General features: G+C 35.8%; 1 protein-coding gene across 4 annotated transcripts in view; it reads right to left on the reverse strand.

The window, feature by feature from the left end:
- Spopl (speckle type BTB/POZ protein like) overlaps window positions 1-25,207 on the reverse strand; it is a 60,526-nt gene that overhangs the window by 18,617 nt on the left and 16,702 nt on the right. For 2 of the 4 annotated variants that reach the window (XM_029536410.1, XM_029536409.1), the window contains exons 2-6: window positions 15,215-15,350; window positions 14,520-14,671; window positions 12,982-13,109; window positions 7,265-7,442; window positions 7,132-7,187 (exon numbers count right to left, since the gene is read on the reverse strand). In XM_029536410.1, coding sequence (XP_029392270.1) covers window positions 7,132-7,187; window positions 7,265-7,442; window positions 12,982-13,109; window positions 14,520-14,671; window positions 15,215-15,350 — 650 coding nt within the window. Of the gene's footprint in view, window positions 1-7,131; window positions 7,188-7,264; window positions 7,443-12,981; window positions 13,110-14,519; window positions 14,672-14,928; window positions 15,051-15,214; window positions 15,351-25,207 lie in introns of all 4 variants that reach the window. The other 2 variants (XM_021193328.2, XM_029536412.1) reach the window with 2 other exon arrangements.

The raw sequence follows: 25,207 nt of genomic DNA on the forward strand, positions 1-25,207 counted from the left end.
TGTGACTCTAAACAAGCAAGTGAAAGATCTGTGACAAGAACTCCAAATCTCTAAAGAAAGAAATTGAAGAAGATCTCAGAAGATGGAAAGATCTCCCATGCTCATGGATTGGCAGGATTAATTATAGTAAAAATGGCCATCTTGCCAAAAGCAATCTACAGATTCAATGCAATCCCCATCAAAATTCCAACCCAATTCTTCACAGAGTTAGAAAGGGCGATTTCCAAATTCATCTGTAATAACAAAAAATCCCAGGATAAGGAAAACTATTCTCAACAATAAACAAACCTCTGGGGGAATCACCATGCCTGACCTCAAGCTGCCCTACAGAGCAACAGTGATAAAAACTGCGTGGCACTGGTACAGAGACAGGTGGGTAGATCAATGGAATGGAACTGAAGACCCAGAACTGAACCCACACACTTACGGTCACTTGCTCTTTTACAAAGGAGCTAAAACCATTGCATGGAAAAAAGACAGCATATTCAAGAAATGGTGCTGTCTCAACTGGCGGTTAGGATGCAGAAGAATGTAAACGGATCCATTCTTATCTCCTTGTATAAAGCTCAAGTCCAAGTGGATCAAGAACCTCCACATAAAAACAGAAACACTGAAACTAACAGACAAGAAAACAGGGAAGAGCCTCAAGCACGTGGGCACAGGGGAAATTTTCCTGAACAGAACTCTTATGCTTATGTTCCGCTTATATTCTAAAATCATGAATTGACAAATAGGACCTCATAAAATTATAAGGCAAAGGACACTGTCAATAGGAAAACCAACAGATTGGGAAAAAAATCTTTACCAACCCTACATCCAAAAGATTAATATTCAATATATACAAAGAACACAAGAAGTTAGACTCCAGAGAACCAAATAACCCTATTAAAAACCGGGAAACAACTAAAGAAAGAAATCTCAACTGAGGAATATCAATTGGCTGAGAAGCACCTAAAGAAATGTTCAACATCCTTAATCATCAGGGAAATGCAAATCAAAACAACCCTGAGATTCCACCTCACACCAGTCAGAATGACTGAAATCGAAAACTCATGTGACAGCAGATGCTGCAAAGAATCTGGAGAAAGAGGAACACTCCTCCACTGCTGATAGGACTGCAAGCTGGTACAACCACTCTGGAAATCAGTTTGGAGGTTCCTCAGAAATTTGGACATAGTACTTACTACCTGAGGACCCAGCTATACCACTCCTGGACATATACCAAAAGATGCTCCAACATGTAATAAGGACACATGCTCAACTATGTTCATAGCAGCCATATTTATATTAGCCAGAAGCTGGAAAGAACCCAGATGTCCTTCAACAGAGGAATAGATAAAGAAAATGTGGTACATTTACACAACGGAGTACTAATCAGCTATTAAAAATGATGAATTCCATCTATAGGATAGAACAGAGACTCCAATGGAGGAGCTAGAGAAATTACCCAAGGAACTGAAGGGGTCTGCAACCCTATAGGTGAAACAACAATATGAACTAATCAGTACCCCCAGAGCTCATGTCTCTAGCTGCATATACAGCAGAAGATGGCCTAGTCAGCCATCGTTGGGAAGAGATGACCCTTGGTCTTGCAAACTTTATTTGTCCCTTACAGGGGAACGCCAGGCCAAGAAGTGGGAGTGAGTGGGCAGGGGAGCAGGGTGGGGGCAGGGTATAGGGGACATTCGGGATAGCATTTGAAATGTAAATGAAGAAAATATCTAATAAAATAAGTTAAAAAAAAGTAAAAAAAAAATGACAAATTCACAAAATTCTTAGGCAAATGATTAGAAATAGAAAATATCCTGAGTGAGGTAATCCAATCTCAAAAGAACACACATGGTATGCACTCACTGATAAGCCAAATGCTCCAAATAACCAAGACACAATTCACAGACTACATGAAGCTCAATAAGAAGGAAGAACAAAGTGTGGGTGCTTTGGTCCTTCTTCAAAGGAGAACAAAATACTCACAGGAGCAAATATGGAGATAAAGTGTAGAGTAGAGACTGAAGGAAAGGCCAGCCATCCAGAGACTGTCCCACCTGGGGATTCATTCCATATATAGTTACCAAACCTAGACACTATAGTGGATGCCAAGAAGTGCATGCTTAAAGGAGCCTGATATGGCTGTCTCCAGAGAGGCCCTGCCAGAGCCTTACAAATACTGTATTGGATGCTCACAGCCAACCATTGGACTTTGCGCAGGGTCCCCAATAGAGGAGTTAGAGAAAGGACCAAAGGAGTTGAAGGGAATTTAAACCCCACAGAAAGAACAATATCAACCAACCAGTCCCACAAGAGCAACCAGGGACTAAGTCATCAACAAAGGAGTACACATGGTTCCAGCTGTGCATGTTGCAGAGGATGGCCTTGTCATGCATCAGTGGGAGGAGAGGTCCTTAGTTTTGTGAAGGCTGGATAGATATCCCAGTATAGGGGAACTGAGGGCAGGAAGGTATGAGTAGATGAGTGGGTGGAGATACACCCTCATAGAAGCAGGGGAAAGGATGATAGAATAGGGGACTCTAGGGGCAGGGGGTGGGGGAAAGGCCGGGAAAAGGGAAAATATCCAATTTAAAAAAAAAAAAAAAAGAAAATGTTATGAAAAAAAAAATCAATTGTCAATATAATGTTAAAAAACAAACAAACGAAAAAAACGAAAAAACAGGACATCATGAGTTGTGCAGGCAAATGAACAAAACTAGAAAATAGTACTATCCTGATTGAGGTACCTCATGCCCAAAAGAACATGAATGGTATATACTCACTAATAAGTGGATAATAGTCAAAATAGTACAGAATACCTAGGATGCAATCCATGGAATTCAAGAAGGTTAACAAGTAGAAGGGCCCAAGTGAGGATGCTTCAATCCCATTTGAGAGGGAGAAGAAGGCAATCACAGGGGGCAGACGGAAGAAGGGACCTGGATGGGAGAGGGGTCAGAAAGGGGAAAAGGGGAAAGTGATCAGGTATTGTGGGGTATGGGGGAACAGGAGTGAAGTTGAGGGTCAGAAGAATGACTGGAAACAAGCAACCTGGTTAGATGGGAGGTGGGGGACCCTCTAGAATGTACCAGAGACTAGGTAGGTGAGAGACTCTCGGGACTCAAAGGGAGGGACCTTAGATGAAATGCTCAACAATGGAGAGAAGGAAGTTGCAGAGTCCACCTCTAGTAGAAAGACAGGGCATCAAGTGGAGGGTTGGGGTTGCCATCCCACAGTCAAAATCTCTGACCCAGAAGTGTTCCTGTCTAAAAGAACTTTAGGAATAAAAATGGAGAAGGGCCTGAGGAAAAGGAGGTATAGTGACAGGCCCAAACTGGGATTCAACTCAAGGGGAGGCTCCAACGCATGACACTATTACTGATGCTATGGTGTGCTTATAGACAGGAGCCTACAATGGCTGCCCTTAGAAGCAACTAACTGAGACAGATGCTGATACTTACGCCTAACCAATGGACTTTAGTCAGGGACGCCTGTGGTTGAATTAGGGACAGGCTTGAAGAAGTTGAGGAGGAGAGCAACCCCATAGGATGACCAGCAGTCTCAACAAACCTGGACCCCAAGATGTCTCAGGCACTGAACCACCAATCCACCAGCATGTACTAGCTGAGTTAAAACAGCATTTAGAAGCCGGGCATGGTGGTGCACACCTTTAATCTCAGCACTTGGGAGGCAGAGGCAGGTGGATTTCTGAGTTCGAGGCCAGCCTGGTCTACAAAGTGAGTTCCAGGACAGCTGGAGGTAGTAGCACAACCTTTCATATTAGCACTCGGGGGACAGGGCATGTGAGTATCTATGAGTTCAAGGCCATCCTGGTCTTCAGAATGCATTTTAGAAAAATCAGGGCACAGCATTTGGTTCAAGTTATTATTTGTGTTTAATATGTACACTGTTCTCAGAAATTTTTTTCTCAATCAAATAATGATCAGAGTTTTCCAAGAAAAAGAAAGTAAACAGTCATCCTATCAAGAAAAATCTACAGATCCAATGGAATTCCAATAAAATGCTAGGGCTATTTTTAACATAAGTAGGAAAACAAACAAACAAAAAACAAGAAAAAAACAACAGAAAAACAAACACCCCCCCCTTGAACTCTCTTAAAACTCACCTGTAAGAGTAAAATACTCTGCATAGCCCAAACAATTCTGAATAAAAGGAATTCTTCAGACTGTAACACAATACCTAATTTCAAGTTATACTAAAGAGTCATAGTAATAATAACATGGCTGGTGCAGAAACAGACACATAATCAATGCAAGATTAAAAAGAAATGGTGAAAATTTAAGTCCATGCTCTACAGACAAAGATGCCAAAAACATATTAGACAAAGCATCTTTAATAAATTGTGTTGGGGAAACTGGATATCTGCATGCAGACGACTGAAACTAGGTCCTGCTTTCTACCCTTGTAGGAGGAAGGGAGGAAGGGAAGGAAGGAAGGAAGGAAGGAAGGAAGGAAGGAAGGAAGGAAGGAAGGAAGGAAGGAAGGAAGGGAAGGAGAGACAAAAAGAGCTTAGAGAAGAACACAGGAGAACACACAAGGATCAAGAAGCAGAAAAGACACTAAATACACAGATGCAAGAAAGGACCTTGTAAAGATGATTCTGGCTATTCACGAATTAATGTCACCAACCAACAAATGGGACCTCACATAATTAAAAATTTGACCATCAAAGGAAACTATTGAACAAAGAGATAATCTACAGAGTAGGAAAAATTTTTTATCTCCTATGCATCTGAAAGAGGATTAATATTTATAATGTATAAAGAACTAAAAATAAAAAAAAAACAACCCAATTAAATGGACCATGCTTTAAAGTAGAATTCTTAAAAGAAATACAAATCAACATCCTTAGCCACTGAGAAGATACTAATTAAAACTCCTGTGAGATACTATCTTATCCCAGTCAAAATAGCTTTTATCAAGAAAGCAAAAACTATGATGAAAATATGAATAAAGGAACCCTTTATTTACTTTTGGTGGGAATACAACCTTGTGTGGAAGTTTCTTTTCTTTTTCTTTTTCTTTAATTTTTATTGGATATTTTCTTTATTTACATTTCAAATGTTACCTCCTTTCCCGGTTTTCCCTCTAAAAACACCCTGTCCCATCCCCTCCTCCCTCCCCCTACCCACGAACCTACCCACTCCTGTTCCCTGGCATTCCCCTATACTGGGGCAAAGAGCCTTCACAGGATCAAGGGCCTCTCCTCCCATTTATGTCTGAATAGGCCATCCTCTGCTACATATACAACTGGAGCTATGAGAACCACCATGTATACTCTTTGGTTGGTGGTTTGGTCCCTGGGAGCTCTGGGAGTACTGGTTAGTTCATATTGTTGTTCCTCTTGTGGGGCTGCAAACCCCTTCAGATCCTTGGGTCCTTTCTCTAGCTCCTTCATTGGGGACCCTGTGCTCTGTTCAATGGTTGGCTGTGAGTATCCACTTCTGTATTTGTCAGGCATTGGCAGAGCCTCCCAGGAAACAGCTGTATCAGGCTCCTATCAGCAAACACTTGTTGGCATCCATAATAGTGTCTGGGTTTGGTGATTTTTATATGGATGGATGCCCAGGTGGGTCAGTTTCTGGATGGTCATTCCTTTAGTCTCTACTCCATACTTTGTCTCTGTAACTCCTTCCATCGGTGTTTTGTTCCCCTTCTAAGAAGGATCGAAATATCCACACTTGGACTTCCTTCTTCTTGAGTTTCATGTGGTTGTGAATTTTATCTTGGGTATTCCGAGCTTCTGGGCTAATATCCACTTATCAGTGAGTGTATAACATGTATGTTCTTTTGTGATTGGGTTACCTCACTAAGGATGATATCCTCCAGATCCATCTATTTGCCCAAGAATTTCATAAATTCATTGTTTTTAATAGCTGAGTAATACTCGATTGTGTAAATGTACCATATTTTCAGTATCCACTCCTCTGTTGAGGGACATCTGGGTTCTTTCCAGCTTCTGGCTATTATAAATAAGGCTGCTATGAACATAGTGGAACATGTGTCCTTATTTTTTTATATGATCTGCCATATGACCAAGCTATAAGACTCCTGGGAAGATATCTAAAGAAATGAATACCTGGCAAAGAAGAAAATTACATATCCATGTTCTTTGTTATTCTATTCACAGTAACCAGGCAATGTAAGCAACTTGGATGTCCATCAACTGACAAGCAGATAATGCACTTTGGAATTTTATTCAGGTGCAAAAATTAATTAGTTAATTAGTCAATCATGAAATTTTCAGATAAACAGATTGATCTAGAAAATAACCTATGTTAAATGAAGTAATCAGGCCTTGAACAGAAAAACTCCGCCATCGTCTATCTCAGGATTCTACCTTTGAATTCTTAGACTATGCAAACTTTCAGAATGGGTCCATTAGAGGAGTGGAATAATACAAGCCTAAATGGAGGGGAGAGTAGTAGAAAACATATTCTATGAAAGCAGAGAGAGGAAATACTAAGGATGGAAAAGGTTTCTTACATTGGGAATGAGTCAGGGAATACAGGAGAAGATAAAAGAGGAAAGGACAATCAAAAGCACTGGGAAAAAAAAACTCCATAAAGCTTACTATTTGTTATTTTTTAAGTCAATTTATTAAAAAATATAATTCGGGGGAGTGGGTGGGTAAGGGAGCGGGGGGGGAGGGGAAGGACATAGGGGACTTTAGGGATAGCATTTAAATGTAAATGAAGTAAATACTTAATAAAAATCGGAAAAATATTTTTATTAAATTTTAAGTACTTATTTAAAAAATGTAATTCAAAAAATTTCTGAATGTAAGCCCACACACAGGTGGGTAATTTATGTCCTAGAAGGCAGAAGCTACTCAATAATATCCCCAGTGTGATTCCTTCCCCTTCCTCTCTGACTAGGGATGAATCACAAGGTTTTCTGTACACTAGGAAGTGCTCTAGCAATAAGACCACGAAAACAGTTGTTCTTTACAATATTCAGTGAGCATCTGCTTTTTTAATTAGGGGACAAATTTCCCCAGATTCTAAAGTTCTTCTATTAAAATTTGAGAACAAGAACATGCACAGATTTTTTTAACATGTGCATCCTATACACACACACATATACAAATTAAATAATATTAAACCTTTTAACAACATTTACCTTTGTGCATTCTTCCATTTCATGTTCAAACATTGCATTAAAAACTGGGGATCGAGCTATAACAAGAATAAGTATCATTATTCAATGCACAGATTTACTTTTAAAATGTTTTATTATCCAAAGGAAAAGGTACCTGCAAGCACAGACTTATGAGCTTTGAATTCTTTTCCTCTCACAAAAAAGCAGCAATCTGTAAATCTTGTGTTTTCCCAGAGATTACCTAAGTCTTCTGCTAGTCGACATTCCGGCACCTTCAAAGTGTTTGTATTAGTATGTCCTGATACATTTACTGAATCTTGGACCACACTCACCTAATAAAGAAGACAACAAGGAAACATTTTTATACAGCATTATCATTTGTTACTATGTGTACATTTTATTTATTAAATTTAAGAATCCTGATTAATTCAAGGTACCTAATACCTAGTAACTCCAAATCCTAGTACCCTCAAAACATATTTAAAGATATAAATGAGAGAAATAGCGTAGGGGAACTAAGATATAAACTAAATCTTGTTCAGTGGTGACACTGTATGTAAATAAATGGCTTATCAACCTATTAGAAGCTCATTTCTTACAATCACAAAATTATTTCTTACTAGAAATTCCACATCATCAGATTTACAGAGTTGACATTTTTGCGAAGGAATTTTTGTTTTGTTTTGTTTTTTTCACTTACACTGCAGATATACTAACATTCTGATTTTATTATATGTACAACTTTCATACTTTTCAAAGACATAAAACTATTATCATATAAAAATTGGAAACCTGGAGGTAGAGAAATGGCTCAGGACTCAGGTAAGAGTTCAGTCTGCCGTTCTAAAGGACATGGGTTCCAGAATCACAAACACTGCAGCTCTCAACCATTTTTAACTCCATGGGAGCCAACACTCTTTTCTGACCTTCCTGGGCACCAGACAGTCAGTGGTATAAAAACACAGATGCAAAACACCCACACACATAAGATAAAGTAAATATGAAAAGAAAATTCCCACACATTTCAACAACAGTGGAATTGACTAAAGTATCAGCTAAAATGGATTTAAAATTTTAAGTTAAGTTAAATTAAGTGAAAAGACACACTTAAGAAAAAGAAATATCCCAGCACTTGGGAGGTAGAGGCAGGTGAATTTCTGAGTTTGAGGCCAGCCTGGTCTACAGAGTAAGTTCCAGGACAGCCAGGACTACACAGAGAAACCCTGTCTCGAAAAAACCAAAAAAAGAAAAAAAAGAAAAAAAGAAAAAAAAGAAAAAGAATTCCCACAGTAATTTTTAAACTCCACAACATTTTTTGGAAAATCAAAGGTGAGTTCAATACAAATGTGCTTTAGTTCAATTTACATATATTTGATTTTTCTGTGAAACACAAAGAATTGAGATAACTATGACACTGCTTTTATGCAAACCCCTCATTAAAAATCGTCATTTACTGAATCAAGTCTGTTTAACTTTTACACCATCTTTAAAAGAAAGCATTCCATTATATTACTTTGGAAATTTCATATTACAATGAACAATAACAAAAAAGAAACACTTCAACCAAATAGTTCAGAGCAAATGAACAATTTCTAAAATTTAAATTGCATGTGCTATATTAGTAATGCTTTTGAGTACTAAATATTGGGTATGAGAATATTTTTTACAAAGCAGAAGACAAATGAACTGATTTCTTGAGAATGTAATTTAAGGGTACACACTAGGCTTGAGAGGTGGTTCAGTCGGTAAACTATCTGCTGTGCAAACTTGAGGATCTGAGTTTGATCTACAATACCCAAGTGAAAAAAATAATATGTTACATCAGCAAGTGTAATCACAACACTGGGAAGGCCGAGAGAGGAGGATTCCTAATGTTTGCTGGCCGGCCAGCCAAATGAGGAAGCTCCAGGTTCAGTAAGGGGCCCTGCTTCAAACAAAACAAAACAAAACAAAACAAAAAACAAAACACCAGGCAGGAAACATGTATTATAATAAACCATGTAGAAATGAAAATATGTAACAGATAAACTGGAGCAAATTATTAACATGCAAAAATACATGGTCCTGTTTAAAAGGTTTAGATACCTGATATGTATGTAGAAATGTGTGCTTCAAATAAGTTATTAGACATTTATGAGAAAAAGCTAGACAAGATTAGATTGGAAGTACATGTGGCACAGAGGTAATTAGATCCATTCACTCTATCTTATAGACAGTTCAAACTGGTATCATATGTTAAATAAAACAATGTAAATCACATGGATAGTCTGTACCAGAAAAGGCTCCATATACCTCCAGATTCCTGAGGTCTTTATACTACATGTTATTTTTAATATATAAAATTACCTTATACTATTACCTTTAACAATTATGAACAAAAGTATTTATAACAATAATCTTATTTTCTAAATATGGAGGCCAAAATATTATGTTCTTAGAGCCATAAACAAAGGTTCTATCTTAAGACTTCCATAATTCAAAGTATCTAAAATTTTGGTAACTTCAAAGAGAAAAAATGTTCCATTGATCTTTACTTCATTGTTCTATTTTTACTATTTATCAAAAGACAATGATACACAAATGGAATATGCTGATGTCAATACATATTCGACTTAGCAATCATTTTTAACATATAATGTATTTAATTGCTTGTATTAATAATTACTCTTGAAAATTTCAAGTAGAGAGAACTGGATTGTTTAATTACCTGCATAAACTATACAGTGGTTATAAAAAATATGATCATAATTTATATAGGAAAAGATTTCTTAAATTCTATGTGTTGTCTCGAATTCAATATAACATATTTGTTTGCATGCATGCATGCATGTGTGTGGCAACTGCAAGTGCTCAAGTGTCATACCATCAATGCAGAGGTCAGAGGAGAATTTAGAAGGAATCCGGCTTGTTATCATGTTATTTGTAGTTAGACCTCAAGTCTAACTGATTCATCTTAGCCTTTCATTTACTGAGGAAGTGCGTGTGCCATCACAATTGCCTTTTTATTTGTTTCATCAAGGATGTGCATGGCAAGTGATTTCATACTGAATTATCTCCCTTGGCCCCACACTAACATATTTAATATAAAAACTTGGCAGAAGACAAACAATCATATATAAAATAAGTATATAAAAGAATAAGAAAACAGACATTATCATTGTGGTAATGATGCCCAGCTAGCTATATTCTCTATAAGCAATCATGATGTAAAGGACTTGTAGTCCTTGCATACCTATCTGGTGCTATCAAAGCAACCACACATTTCAATTCAAATAGAAATTAATGACCTAAATAAAGTTGAGAAGTTATGGGCTCTCACTGTTGTGATATCTACAATTTGACACGATAAAAACATCGAGAACAGGTAATGAACAACTTTATGGAACCTAGAGAGAAAATTCAGGAAGAAGGCTGAGATTCTCTACTGACATAACACATAGGATAATTCTCTTTTTTAACTTGCCATTGGTTCACCCTAAGAACATAGCTTATAATGAAGATGAACATTTGAGGGGTATAACTGAATATGAACCTAGCTCACAAAGCTAGTTCTTCTTTTCGGCTTTGACTGAAAAGCACTTGCTCTAACTTCTAAAAACCTGAATCCTGTAAAACTATTGGAAAGGGAGCTGTTTCTAAACCCACACAGTATTACAATGTTGTCACTAGAATCAACTACTTGCTTAACTGACTCCAAAAGGCAGATGTTTTTAAAAGTCCAGTTTTGCATATCTCCTAGAAAAGGGAGATAGTAAGAGCTTAGGGGGTTTCAGGATCCCATTTTAAAAGTTCTGGTCATAGCAACAGGGTAATCAACTTTTCATTTCTCACAGCTATGAGTTAAAAAAAAAAAAATCTTCTACACATTACCACAATGTATTAAACAGCCCTATAAAGAGGATACCTTATCAATAGGAATTTTTTATGAGTCCTTAGGAAAGAATGAGTTCAGCTTTATTAAAAGCTTCTCATTTATTTTAACTATACATATATATTTCTCTGTTTCTCAAGGAATGTCATAGATCTGTAGACTATCAATACTATTTAAATTTTTTTTAAGGTTTCAAAATATGAGTGACTCTAACCAGTATTCTATTTCTCCAACTTATTCTCAATTCCTGTTTGTGCATCATTTTGGAGAAAGGAAACAGAGCTGTTTACACTGTTAGAGATTTTCATCTAGTTCTTGTACTACATAGACTGCAAGACTAAGCTATGTCTTGCACAGAAAGAGGAGCACCCAGCTGCCTTACCTGTCTACAGCACCACTTGCAGTGGAGGGGAGGTGCCAGTTCTTTAGGAGGGCAGTGCAATGCTTCCACCTCTTCTGCAAGCAGTGTTGGAGATGCTGTAGAATGAAGGGCATTCATGAGAGGAGTGGAAGGAATGATGAAGGGCACAGAGAATGTTAATCAAAGGTGATTTTGCCCATCTATACTAAAGATAGTGCCCAAAAGATAATGTCTGGGCTAGTGAAAAGCACATTTCAAGATCTAAAAATGGGATTACCTTAAAAACATGTCATAATAAGTTTTATGGGTCACTAGGATGTGTTATTTAGCATATTGAACACAGAACACACATACTTGAATAATCTTAAAATTAATTTCAGCCTTAATTCTGAATTTATCAATTGTCTAGGTTCCAGTACATACACCCAGAAAAAACACCTTTTAACAAACATTATTTCAGTTCTATAATGCAGATTATTTTCTAAAAAAGGTTAAATCACTAGTCAAAACTATCAGGCCAGTTGGTTTGATTGTGTTTCCAGCTCAAATAATGTTAAAGGACCACTAAATTCTACGTTGACATTTGAAAAAAAAAAAAAAAAAAACTAACATTTTCAAATTAAGATCAATTCTTAAATTCTGGAAGAGTCTACATTAAAGGTCAAAATTTAATAGTATAATAACTTCTATCTATTCAAATGATGAGAAAACAACCCAATAATTTGATTTATAACAAATGAATTATGCAGTTAATTTATGTATGTATTTCTCTGTGGTCATATTTTGATTACTATACATACTTCAGAATGGTATAATACAGAGTTTGTAATTTTGAAGTTTTTATACATTGACTACAGAGACTTAGCTAATTCAGTAGATAAGGAAGTTACTATATTCATCTGTTCACATTAACTTGCTGAAGTATATTGATATTTTAAGAAATTCATCTGCTACTTTATCAATAAAATTGTACTGGAAACAATGCAACCCTTGGGTTTACTCCAAAAGTTGAATTTCATGATTTTATATAAATAAAACTACCCAAAGATAAAAATGACTTAAACCAAACCTAAATTCAACACGTCATAAGAGTAAATTCCTGGCAGAGGAAATACTCACAATTTTCAAAACATGATGTATTATGAATATAAATTAAGCATATAGCCTTATGCCAAATTATATATGTACATCATTAAAATCTCAGATTTGTTTTTTAGAATATTAACACAGATTTGATTATGTTAATCCAATAGCTTGAAGATGTCCCAGTGTTTTCCACATGATTTTTCATTCAAACTATAAACTGTGCATAATAAGTTGTATCAGGTCAATCTATAATATTGGCTATGTCAGCATTATTCAAAATAAAGAAGATATTAAATAAACACAGTGATATATATTTAGTATGTGGTAATATAACTACGCAAACAACTAGAGAGACTGCAAAAATATAAAACATCATGTTGATTTTTAATATTATTTTAGTCAGCTTTTTCTAAAAATGAATTTACAAAAGAAACCTTGAAAAATAAACCAATCACTTTCATTTTAAAATTATACTCTGTATTAACCCAGTTCACACTTTTTTCTACATCAATAAATAAACCATGGAGTTACGTGTTAATAAAAACATACCTACCTCACAGAATAATGTAAGCTTGTCATCTGGAAGGAGACCATTAGCTTCATCAAGCAAAAAATCCCTTCTAATGAATTTTTTAAATCCCCAGTCCTTCCCCTGTACAAATCGATATGCTCTTTGGCTTTCTGGTGGAAAACAGGTTTAAATCAAATAAGAATCAAAGATATTTTTTTTCTTAATAGTAAAGAAATATAGATGTAGAAAATACAGCTACAATATTCACTATGATGTATGAGCTACAAGTATAAAAAAGGCATCTGAAGAAATGTGTCAAGGACAATTAAACCATTTCATTGTTCCTCAAAGTTTAGCCACAGCCACAGAACTTAAATTAAGGCTTCTGAATCTCTTAAGAAAAGCCATTAAATCCCCTAGAGGGAAAGGACACACATAGATACACAAGCACACATTCTCATTTCACACACACACACACACACACACACACACACACACACACACACACACACAAACATACACTGTTACCTGTAAATAATAAATTCATATCATACTGGTATTGGCATAGAGTCATCATCTAATGTCAAAACTTTATTTAAAATATCTAATTTCTTGTTTCTCCCCTTAAAACCAAATGTTCTAATTCATTAAGAAATCCTTTACGCACTGCTGGTAAACACATTCTATTGATTTAAGTTTGCTGAGTTATAGAAAACCTCAAGTTGGTGAGAATGTCAAAAGCCTCTTCCCATTCCCAGGATTTTATAAATATAATCTCATGAAGTAAACGTCCATAGATAAAAGCCCTCTCCCCCCAAAATGCTTTCTGTATAATTTGTAAAAGGTTTTAATAAATATCTAAGATGTTTCAAATATTTTAGGGAGTATGCTGTGAAATACACATTTCTTAACAATGTATCATTATCTATACAATCAGCATAGATCCTTAACTGAAATACTCCATTTTAAATGACACATCATATGAAATGTAAAAATTAATAATTGTATGTGTAATGAAGTTACTTGGTTCTTTGATTCATTTCTAAGAAAGTATTTACAATTCAGTGTGGCAGTTCATAGGCTATTACCCTATTAAACACATTGTAAATATTCTGTAACATTCTTTTCTTATGTAGCTCTGAAGTAAAGAGTTTTCACTGAAATTAAAAGGTTCTGACTAGGAGAAAATTTCCTTTCTTTTCATTAATTGTTTAAAAAAAAAAATCTAGTGACAAAATATGAGGCCATTCCATTTCCTTGCAATGTCCAGCAAAAAGGCAAGGGAGAGGAGTCATTTTCCTGATGACATATACCAGGATCCCTGTTTTAGCAGCAACCAAGTGACAAATGCAACATCATTTTAGGTCATGAAGCAGTTAAATTTTCATATTATTGTTAACTACTTATATATGTCTATGGAACTAAAACATATGAAACAGCTAAGCTAGAATGTGAAATGTGAAATTAAATAATGGCCAAAGATAAATGCTTTGGACTAAGACATAAGAGAGGACAATAATCTCAGACTTTTCTAGATAAAGTATGAAGAGAAGTTTTCATCCAGTTTGCCAATCACTTACCCATTGCTTTTGTTTCTTCCCTTTTATCATTGAGAAGAGAGAATTTGAATTTAGCTCGAACCTCACTTTTTGGGCAGCTGACTAGGAGCAAATATAAGGACAAATAGTCTTTACTTTCATCATCTAATCCCTTTGGGTTTACCCTCAGGCACCTAAAATAAAACAACAGGTCATTTATAGTAATTTAGTATTTGGCATAAANAAAAAAAAAAAAAAAAAAAAAGGCAGACAATACTGAAATTACCTACAAATTAATATCACAACAGCACTTCTGAAATAACCCCATAGTTTTTTACATTTCTCCACTATACTGAGAATTAATTACTAATTTAATATAAAATTATACTAATAACCATAGGGTCAACAATAACAATAACACAAAGTTAACAAAAAAATATAATATGTTTACCATTTCATTTTATCATTTGGGCCAGAAGAAAATGTTGAACTCTTTAACACTTCACCCATTTCTTCTCTACAAAAACTGAAGTTATTAATAGTCCACATGTAGGAAAATTTCACTACTTTAACCTACAAGATGAGAAAACCATTTTTATACTCATTTTAAACTTGTCACAAATCAAATATTCATTCTAGCGAGAATGATGAAGCCATACTGCTTTACAATTTTACAGTAATACTCATCGTTAGAAAATGTATGTGACAAGCAGCAAATGCATTTTAATGGTATGTACCTGTGTGTAACACCAGCTTTCTGCAACAGGACTAGTAGACATATCTCCAAGCAGAGGTGGAGTAGGTTCCCGAGACATTGCCACCTTATTATCGTCTTAAGATTCATATAGTATTCCACAAACTTGAATAATTTAGCTAAAAACAAAGAAATTTAATTTATTGATCAGTCTTTGAGAAAATCAAGAAGAGATTATATTTAAAGTTGGGGGGAAATAGTATTAAGATTTTGAAAGAGTATATTAAGTATTTAAGCAATTTTAGAACTATTTCATAAATAAACCCATAAACATCAGTCAATCTAAATCTGAAATGGAAACCAGCTTAATATTTACATAAGATTATTTTTCAAAATACCACAAATCAAAAATATCCATGTAGTAGTATACCATATCACAGAAACTTAATGTCATCAATGTCTGGCTCATCTTCTGCTATCACTTCTTGAAATGCAAATGGCCATAAGCAAGTTCTCATTGTAACTCTTGTGTCACCATCACCTGCCATCTGGCAGATGTCTACAAAAGGCTATAAATAACTCAAGACTAACCACTGTGTCCTAAGACTGTATCTGTGACATAGTGTTGCCTTCAGAGATGTACTAAGTGATTTATTTCCCTTCTAGTTATCTATTCCTGGTCCAAATCAATTTGGATGAACAATTAGTAACCTATCTGGATGTTATGAACCACATTTGCTTGAGATGATCTCTTTTCTCCAAGGTGTACTTTTGCAAGCTCTGTCAAAATCAGTTAGTTGCAGTAGCACAAGAAAATGTCAATAAACTAAAGTAATAGTTTTCATTATTGGTGACTATGTCCCATTCTTCAGTTCTCACTTTTCACCCTCCTATTGTCATTGTTGATTTTGTTGAATAGCCTATACTCTGTAGGAACATGAGAATCTACTTTTTAGCTGATGGAGGGGGTAGGGGAGTAACAAGATCTTGGTCTGATGTGAATGCAGAGAAGAGACTATGCATTATAAGTGAGGATGAGAACTAGTATAGTCATTATGGAAATCTGTATGGCTTTGTCTCCAAAACTAAAAATAGAATGAATTATGGTATGCCATTCCCAGGCATATACTCAAAAAGTCTGTTCTAATACAGAGATACTTGCACACACATGCTCCTTCCTGCTCTAGTCACAACAACTAGAGAATTAAATGAGCTTAACTATTGATCAATTAATGAATAGATAATATCACTGGGCTAAATAGAAATAGAGAACTTTATTCAGCTATAAAGAAAACTAAAATTTTCTGCAAAATGGACAAAACTAGAAGATATTATCCTGGGTAAAGTAATCCAACCAGAAAGACAAATGCTACATGTTTTTTCAGACGTGGATAATCCTCATGAATTTTCAGAGTGGTGTATTTAAGTTAGAATATCTATAGAGATCATAAAGTTAGAAAAGGGTCACTAGTAAGGGAAAAAAGGTCTGTAACAGGGTTGGGAGTGGGACAGAACGTATACAGTATAAAAGCAGAAGGAAGAAATACTAGGGATTTAAAGGCAATAGGATTTAAAGAAGAGATTGACGGAATGAAGGACAGAGATGCTAGGAAGGGAAAGCTAATAACTAAAACTAGTAAGTTATGAAGAAACCATACGTATTATTTCTAGGCTAATTAAAGATATAATTAAAATAATAACAGAATAGAGGCATTCATCATAAGTAGAATTCTGTCTCCCCCCCAATGACCATGGGTTATTACATAAAAATCCCAGTAACAGGTATAGAGTACCACTCAGTGAGTTCTGGACCAACAACACCTCAAAGGCTCCCCAAACAATACAGGTCATTGTCATTGATGTTGGTTCCTTACCAGCACTACAAGGTTAGACACTACCATTGAAATAAAGGTACCACACAGTTTGGAAGCAGAAATCACACAAATCAAGTAAAAACTAAGCCAGAAGATCTCTCCTGCTTGGTGGCTTTTATAGTGCCAGATATTGCTAATTATCTGACAGCTAAGGGAAAAGTCATTAAAGTTCTTATCCAGCTGTGGCTACATAACACAGGCTGGCTTCACAATCACCATCACCTTTCCTCTTCCTTCCAAGTCCTAGATTGCATAAATGCTGAACCAGGCCAGCATCTAGTCCCTTTTTTCTTCCTTGATGATAGCCATTTTAAAATGTTACACTTAAAATGTAAATAACTGACAAGTGATTGAACACCAATTTGCTCCAAACCTATGCTTTTCCTATAGAATATTGCTGCCTCAAAAAGTTATAGAAATGCAACAGGCTGACTGACTGTTTTGTCTCATAATTTTACAGATGATAACCAAAAGACACCAGTTAAATGAAATATCGATTTTTCAATGTTAAGTAAGTACTAGAATAAGGGATAAAGATGAGATCCTTGTACTTCAACTTCACTATTTCCAGAATTCTTTACCCATCTCTGTATGTTAAAAGAAAAAAAAAATGTATTCTATTAACTAATGCCATTCAGACCTTCCTATCCTTGTTCTTTCAAATAAGATTGCTTAAAAAGCACATAACTAAAATAATATTAGCAAACAAATGATTTCTTCCTTATTCTATACACATATGATAGGGTCATAGCATGATAAATCTCTCCTATGTAGTTTAAAAACACACGGAACATCACAGCATAGCTATACAATACACCATTGAATACCATGTATTTACTTGCATAGCCAAACAACAAATGTGGCTGCTGTGCCCTAACATCCTGAGACTATAATGACTGCATAATGCTAGCCTAAGGAAACATCAAAGTTTAAAAACTGAAAGTACAATATCTATCTACTGAATATGGACTGCTTTCATAAAGTAGCAAAATCAAGTCAAACCAATGCTAAGTTAAAGACTTGTCTGGATTCAGGTTAGAAATTTCAAGTGTGATATTTCCTCCTTTACTTACTAATAAAAAGTGAGTCTTACTGATATGAACATTTGTGAGATTTCCTATTTTACAGAAGCATCAGCATTAATCTTTGATATAGATGAATACTAACATAACTACCTATGTTTACTATAAAAATTTCCCAATATTTAGGAGAAAATAAAGGTCATGTTAAATAACCATGCACCTATCGTTCCATTTCTTCTCCCTATCAAAAGTAAATATTGGCTTGAGATTGCTGATAACACTAAATGAAAATGAAGAGATTTATCAAGGAATTCCTAAACTTTACAGGCAGGAGTTCACAGATGTAATAAATACATACACAAAAACGACAAAAAAAAAAAAAAAAAAAGTCGAGGAATGACTTGAAATGTAACGAAAAATCTGGCAATAATAAAAAGACCCTCTCTAGTTAGTGGACTATAATGAAGAAAGAACTTACTCAGTTCAGTTATAAGTGATATGACATTTTAGCAAATGTATCAGGGCCTCCTTCATCAGTAACCAAGATACTATCAGCCCATGTTCTGGGAAGAGGGTGCCAGTATACTGCTACCAAAGAATTCTTGTGAACTTTAACTAGCTTGGTAACTCTAAAAGCCTGACTCAAGGGCTTGCCTTTCTTTCACCTATGTCTACAATTTGGGAATACAGAAGTGGCATTCTGGACTCTAATATTCATTAAAACATTTAGAGCAAAGTCTATTTGCTGCAATCACCTACAATGAATGGGAATGAATATAAGCAGTGGTCACATAGGACAGAGTTGGAAGAAGTCGTCTTAAAAAAAAAAAAAAAAAGATTGTAGTTTGGCTATACAATGTGAGTACTTGCTGCCTACATGGCAGCACTGTATGTGTAAACTATGGAATCTTTAGGAAGTCACACTTTGCTGAACAAAATACATCACTAGGACAAGGCTCAGAGGTCTTCGCCACCCTCACCCTCTTCTTTTTGTATGAGGACAAAATGTGATCATTCTGCTTCCATGGCAGCCAAGTGCCTGCTGCTATGCCTGCCTTGTCATGATGGATTGACTGTATCTCCAATGGAACTGAGACAAAACAAAATAAAGCCTTTCTTTGCTACTTGCTTTATGCAGGAATGGAAAAGTAACTAATACAGATAATTAGCAGGCTAAGGCTTTGAAAAAAACTCCCACATTATACTGGAAATCATGAAAACCATGTACATGTCACAGGCTTAAACATATAAGTAGAAAGGATAATATCAGACACTAAGCTTTCAGTTATGGCTACAGGTGCTCAAACAGTGGAAACTGAGAGCCTGCATAGCGAAAGACACCATCGTTTGGACAAAATGCCTAAAGAATGGGAAAAGATTTTTACCAACTACATATTCAATAGAGGACTAATATCCAAAATATATAAAGACTAAATATCAAAAATCAAACACTAAATATCAAGAATCAAATAATCAACTTAAAAAAATGGGGTACAGACCAAATCTTCTGCATATATGCTATGGCTGTTAGCTTAGTGTTTTTGTGAGACTCCTAACAGTGGGAGCAGGTGTATCTTTGACTCTTTTGCATGTTCTTGGTACTATTTTCCTTCTATTAAGTTATCTTGTTTAGAATTGATCTATTCTTATCTCCTTGTACAAAGCTCAAGTCTAAGTGGATCAAAGAACTCCACATAAAACCAGAGACACTGAAATATATAAAGAAAGTGGAGAAAAGCGTCGAAGAAATGGGCACAGGGGGAAAATTCCTTAACAGAACAGCAATGGCCTGTGTTGTAAGATCAAGAATCGACAAATGGGACCTCATAAAATTGCAAAGATTCTGTAGGGCAAAAGATACTGTCAATAAGACAAAAAGGCCACCAACAGATTGGAAAAGAACTTTTACCAATCCTAAATCTGACAGGGGAACAATATCCAATATATACAAAGAGCTCAAGAAGCTGAACTCCAGAAATTCAAATAACTCCATTAAAAAATGGGGTACAGAGCTAAACAAAGAATTCTCAACTGAGGAGTACCGAAGGGCTGAGAAGCACTTAAAAAAATGTTCAACATCCTTAATCATCAGGGAAATGCAAATCAAAACAACCCTGAGATTTCACCTCACACCAGTCAGAATGGCTAAGTTCAAAAATTCAGGGGACAGCATATGCTGGCGAGGATGTGGAGAAAGAGAAACACTCTTCCATTGCTGGTGGGATTGCAAGCTTGTACAACCACTCTGGAAATCAGTCTGGCGGTTCCTCAGAAAACTGGACATAGTACTACCGGAGGATCCAGCAATACCTCGTCTTGTTATATATCCAGAAGATGTTCCAACTGGTAATAAGGACATATGCTCCAATATGTTCATAGCAGCCTTATTTATAATAGCCAGGAGCTGGAAAGAACCGAGATGTCATTCAACAGAGGAAAGGATACAGAAAATATGGTACATTTACACAACGGAGTACTACTCAGCTATTAAAAACAATNAATTTATGAAATTCTTAGGCAAATGGATGTATCTGGANGATNTCATCCTGAGTGANGTAACCCAATCACAAAAGAACTCACATGATATGCACTTACTGATAAGTGGATATTAGCCCAGAAACCTAGAATACCCAAGATACAATCTCCAAAACACAAGAAAATCAAGAAGGAAGACCAACACATGGCTACTTCATTCCTCCCCAAAATAGGGAATAAAATATCCATGAAAGAAGTTGCAGAGACAAAGTTTGGAGCTAAGACGAAAGGATGGACCATCCAGAAACTGCTCCACCTGGGGGTCCATCCCATAATCAGCCACCAAACTCAGACACTACTGCATATGCCAGCAAGATCTTGCTGAAAGGACACTGATAGAGCTATCTCTTGTGAGGATATGCCAGTGCCTGACAAGTATAGAAGAGGATGCCCACAGTCATCTATAGGATAGAACACAGAGACCCCAATGGAGGAGCTAGAGAAATTACCCAAGGAACTAAAGGAGTCTGCAACCCTNTAGGTGAAACAACAATATGAACTAATCAGTACCCCCAGAGCTTGTGTCTCTAGCTGCATATATAGCAGAAGTTGGCCTAGTCAGCCATTGTTGGGAAGAGAGGCCCCTTGGTCTTGGAAATTTTACATTCCCCAGTACAGGGGAACACCAGGGCCAAGAAGTGGGAGTGAGTGGGCAGGGGAGCAGGTTGGGGGGGGGGGTTAGGGGACATTCGGGTTAGCATTCTAAATGTAAATAAAGAAAATATCCAATAAAATCATTTTTAAAAAAGTTATCTTGTTTAGCCTCGAAGGATTTTTTCCTTTGACTTATTGTATCTTGTTTTGTCTTGTTTAGTTGTTGACAATTGGAGGCCTGCTCTTTTCTGAAAAAGAAACAGAAGCAAAGTAGATATGGGGCAGAGGGGAAGTGAGAGGGAAGCTAGGAGATGTGGAAGGAGGGGAAACTATGGTTGGGATGTATTATGAGAGAAGAATCTCCTTTTAATTACAAAAAAAAAAAAAAAAAAAGAAGAAGAGAAAAATGAAAACGGGATACAAATCTAAATTGCTTTTTCAAAAGAGGAAACTCAGATAGCTGAGAAAATTTAAAAGAAATGGTTAACATCCTTAGCCATCATGGAAATGAAAATTAAAACTACTTTGAGATTTCATTTTACAACTGTCAGAATGGCCGAGGTCTCATCCATTATCAATGGACCCATCTGCTGGCATTACTGAATCCTGGGCTTCTTTTCCCTAGGGGAAAGCTTGCTAGGCCTACCCAGCCCACCAGGATCTTTCCTGACAGACTCAGGTAATATCAGGGTTATCAATCCAGTCTCACCTTTCCCTACCTTAGACCTAGCCTGACTGTGGTTCCAGCATCAATCTTTTTGACTGGCTCCCCAAACTTGTACATAGACTATGGAAATCAGCGTGTTAGTTCCTCAAGAAGATGGGAATCGATCTACTTCAAGACCTAGCTATACTACACTTAGACATATACCCAAAGGATGCTTCAACAAAATACAAAGATACAAAATACAAATATGGTCATTGCTTCTTTACTCATAATTGCCACAAATTGGAAACAATCTAGATGTTTCTTCACAGAAGAATGGGTAAAGAAAAATGTGATATATTTATGCAATAGAGTATTATTCAGTCATTAAAACAATTACATAATACATAATAAAATTGCAGACAAATGGATGAAAGCAGGGAAGTAAAAAAAAAAAAAAAAAAAAACACCCTGAGTGAGGTATCCCAGACCTAGAAAGATATATATGGCATGTATTTGTTTGTATGTGGATACTAAGCATTGTCTATAATAACTAAGCTACAATACAAAGTACCATAGAGGGTAGGTACGAAAGAGGGTACATATAGATCTTATAAGGAAAGGGAAATCAAAGAGATAATTATGGATGGATGGGGAAATAGTTGGACTGGGATGATTGAGTGGGGATGAGGAAGAGTTGAGGAGGAGTTGAGGGAGAGAATATGGGGAGAGACAGCTAAAATTAAAGTCCATTTGAGGGGTAGTATGAAAACCATATTTAGCAGACATGTCCTAAAATATATACATATACAAAGGCAATCAAAGTTAAATCAAATAATGAGAAGATAGAGTCCTAGCAGGCAATCTTATCACCAAACAAATCTGGTACTGGAACAGGATTACATCTAACTAAGCTGTTATTCAAACAACATGGTGATTCCCAAACAACCGAGGCAGTTGCCAAGACTATAAAGATTTCTCTCCACAAACTGACATCAAGGCCTCAATGCTGAAGACAACATCAACAGAACTCATTAAACAGAGAAGTTGAGCTGGTGCCTATGTCAAGCCTTTACTACATCCTAGCTTCATTGGTACACAAAGGTACGCTGCATATTACCAAAAGAGAAATGCAAGTAGCAAGCCAGGCACAAGCCCTCTGATCTACAATGCTATACTGTTTACAAGATGTGCTAGGGCAATAGTGGTACAAAGCTTGTGGGGTCAGCCAACCAATATATGATTAAGACCTACTCTATGAGTGCAACCCAAACTTGATACCACTTGGGTGCTCAGTAACCAGAGGCCCTAAATTGCTTGTTGATCATCATGTTTCATCATAGCAAAAGGAAACATAAAACAGTTTGTAGTTATTTTAAACAACTGCCGTATGTAAACAGCATATTAAAGAAGAGCAGTACACAGACTATTCACCATGCCAACCTCACAATCTCTTGCAGGTTTTTTTAAAATCACTTATTCTTTTATTCATATACTTTCTCTTAACCATTAGCCCATGTGAGTATCTGTGGAGAGGCTACACTGATTTGGGTTGCATAGACACAAGGAAGGACAAGAGGAGGCATTTCCTAGTTTCAATTTAATGTAGCACTCAGACACTTTGGATATAATTCTATATACTTCAATAGTGTCTAAGAGAATAAACAAGACAGCAGAAATCTTACTATCCCCTTTTTTGAGAGAAAATTTAAAGTCATTAAAATTTATTCTTATTCAAACATATGTACACATTTGTGTGTGAACATTTATTTAAGTAGCACAAACATAATAAAAAGAACAGAATCATCAGAAGAAGCACTTAATTCTAAAAAATCATCCTCAAGTTCATAAAGCCAGTAAGAATACATTTACTTTGGTATCTGTTTAGGAATTTTTTAATATTTTGAAAAAGGTTGAAAGCTCTGAAAAGACAAAAATAATCTAAACTGTAGCCGGTTAAGCAAATCACTTAAGAGGCTGATACAAGTTAATAAAACATATATAATATTTATAAAATTTAAGTGTTTAGTCATTTCAATTGAGGTAACTGTCTTAGTCAGGGTTTCTATTCCTGCACAAACATCATGACCAAAAAGCAAGTTGGGGAGGAAAGGGTTTATTTGGCTTACACTTTCATCACTGAGGAAGTCAGGACTGGAACTCAAGCAGGTCAAGAAGCAGGAGCTGATGCAGAGGCCATGGAGGGATGTTCTTTTCTGGCTTGCTTCCCCTGGCTTGCTCAGCCTGCTTTCTTGTAGAATCCAAGACTACCAGCCCAGAGATGGTCCCACCCACAAGGGGCCTCTCCCACTTGATCACTAATTGAGGAAATGCCCCACAGCTGGATCTCATGGGGGCATTTCCCCAACTAAAGCTCCTTTCTCTGTGATAACTCCAGCTGTGTCAAGTTGACACAAAGCTACCCAGTACAGTAACAAATGACAAATTTAAAAATCTCTCTTCAAGTAGCAACAAACTATATGAGATATTTTTATTTATGGACATTTTATTTATATATTTTTAATTTAATTTATTTTATTAATATTAATATTTTAAAATATTTTATTATTATATAATGTAATAATATATTACATAGTAATACAGTATATTATACATAGTATATAATATATTCTATCATATAATATATATAAATATACTGTATGATTATTTTATTGTTAATAGTGTTAATATTAAAATATTAAGTTTTATATTTAAACTATAAAAAATATGTGTGTATGTATGTATGTATGTATATGTATATATGTACATATACACATACACACATATATACATATACATACATACATACACACTCACACACACATATATATGATTACAAGATTTTAGTGCCAATACAGAGGGTGGCAAGGAATGGCTGTTCCAGAGGGCCAGAACTCATCCCAAGATAATTAGTTTCTGAACATAGAACATCCCAGTCTCTCCACAGTACTAAAATTCTAATTAGCCAATCAGTCTCTACAGATAGATTCCTTACATAAGTTTTGTTCATAGCCATATGCAGCTTCTTGTCATAATTCTTCATTCAGACCTCACCCAGTTAGCCAAGCATCATATTATATGTATACAGGAGCCACATGTTATTTAGTAAACATTATAAGGTCCATCATCGCTAGGAATCTCATTCCTATATGAGACTGAATAGTAGGCAAGACAACAAACAGTCTTCAGGAGAGAGGAACAGCTGGTAAAAGCCATTAAGAAAGAAACTTCTGGATCATATCAAAACTAGTCATCATGGTCCACATTAGAATTTTTTTACATCCTCTCTAACCAACATTATAGTTATATGTGACACAGATTATTGTATATAAAATGAAATAATCATGAACATAGTTTGGCCTAGA

Source organism: Mus pahari, chromosome 3 (assembly GCF_900095145.1).
Source record: "Mus pahari chromosome 3, PAHARI_EIJ_v1.1, whole genome shotgun sequence".
Lineage (NCBI taxonomy): Eukaryota > Metazoa > Chordata > Mammalia > Rodentia > Muridae > Mus > Mus pahari.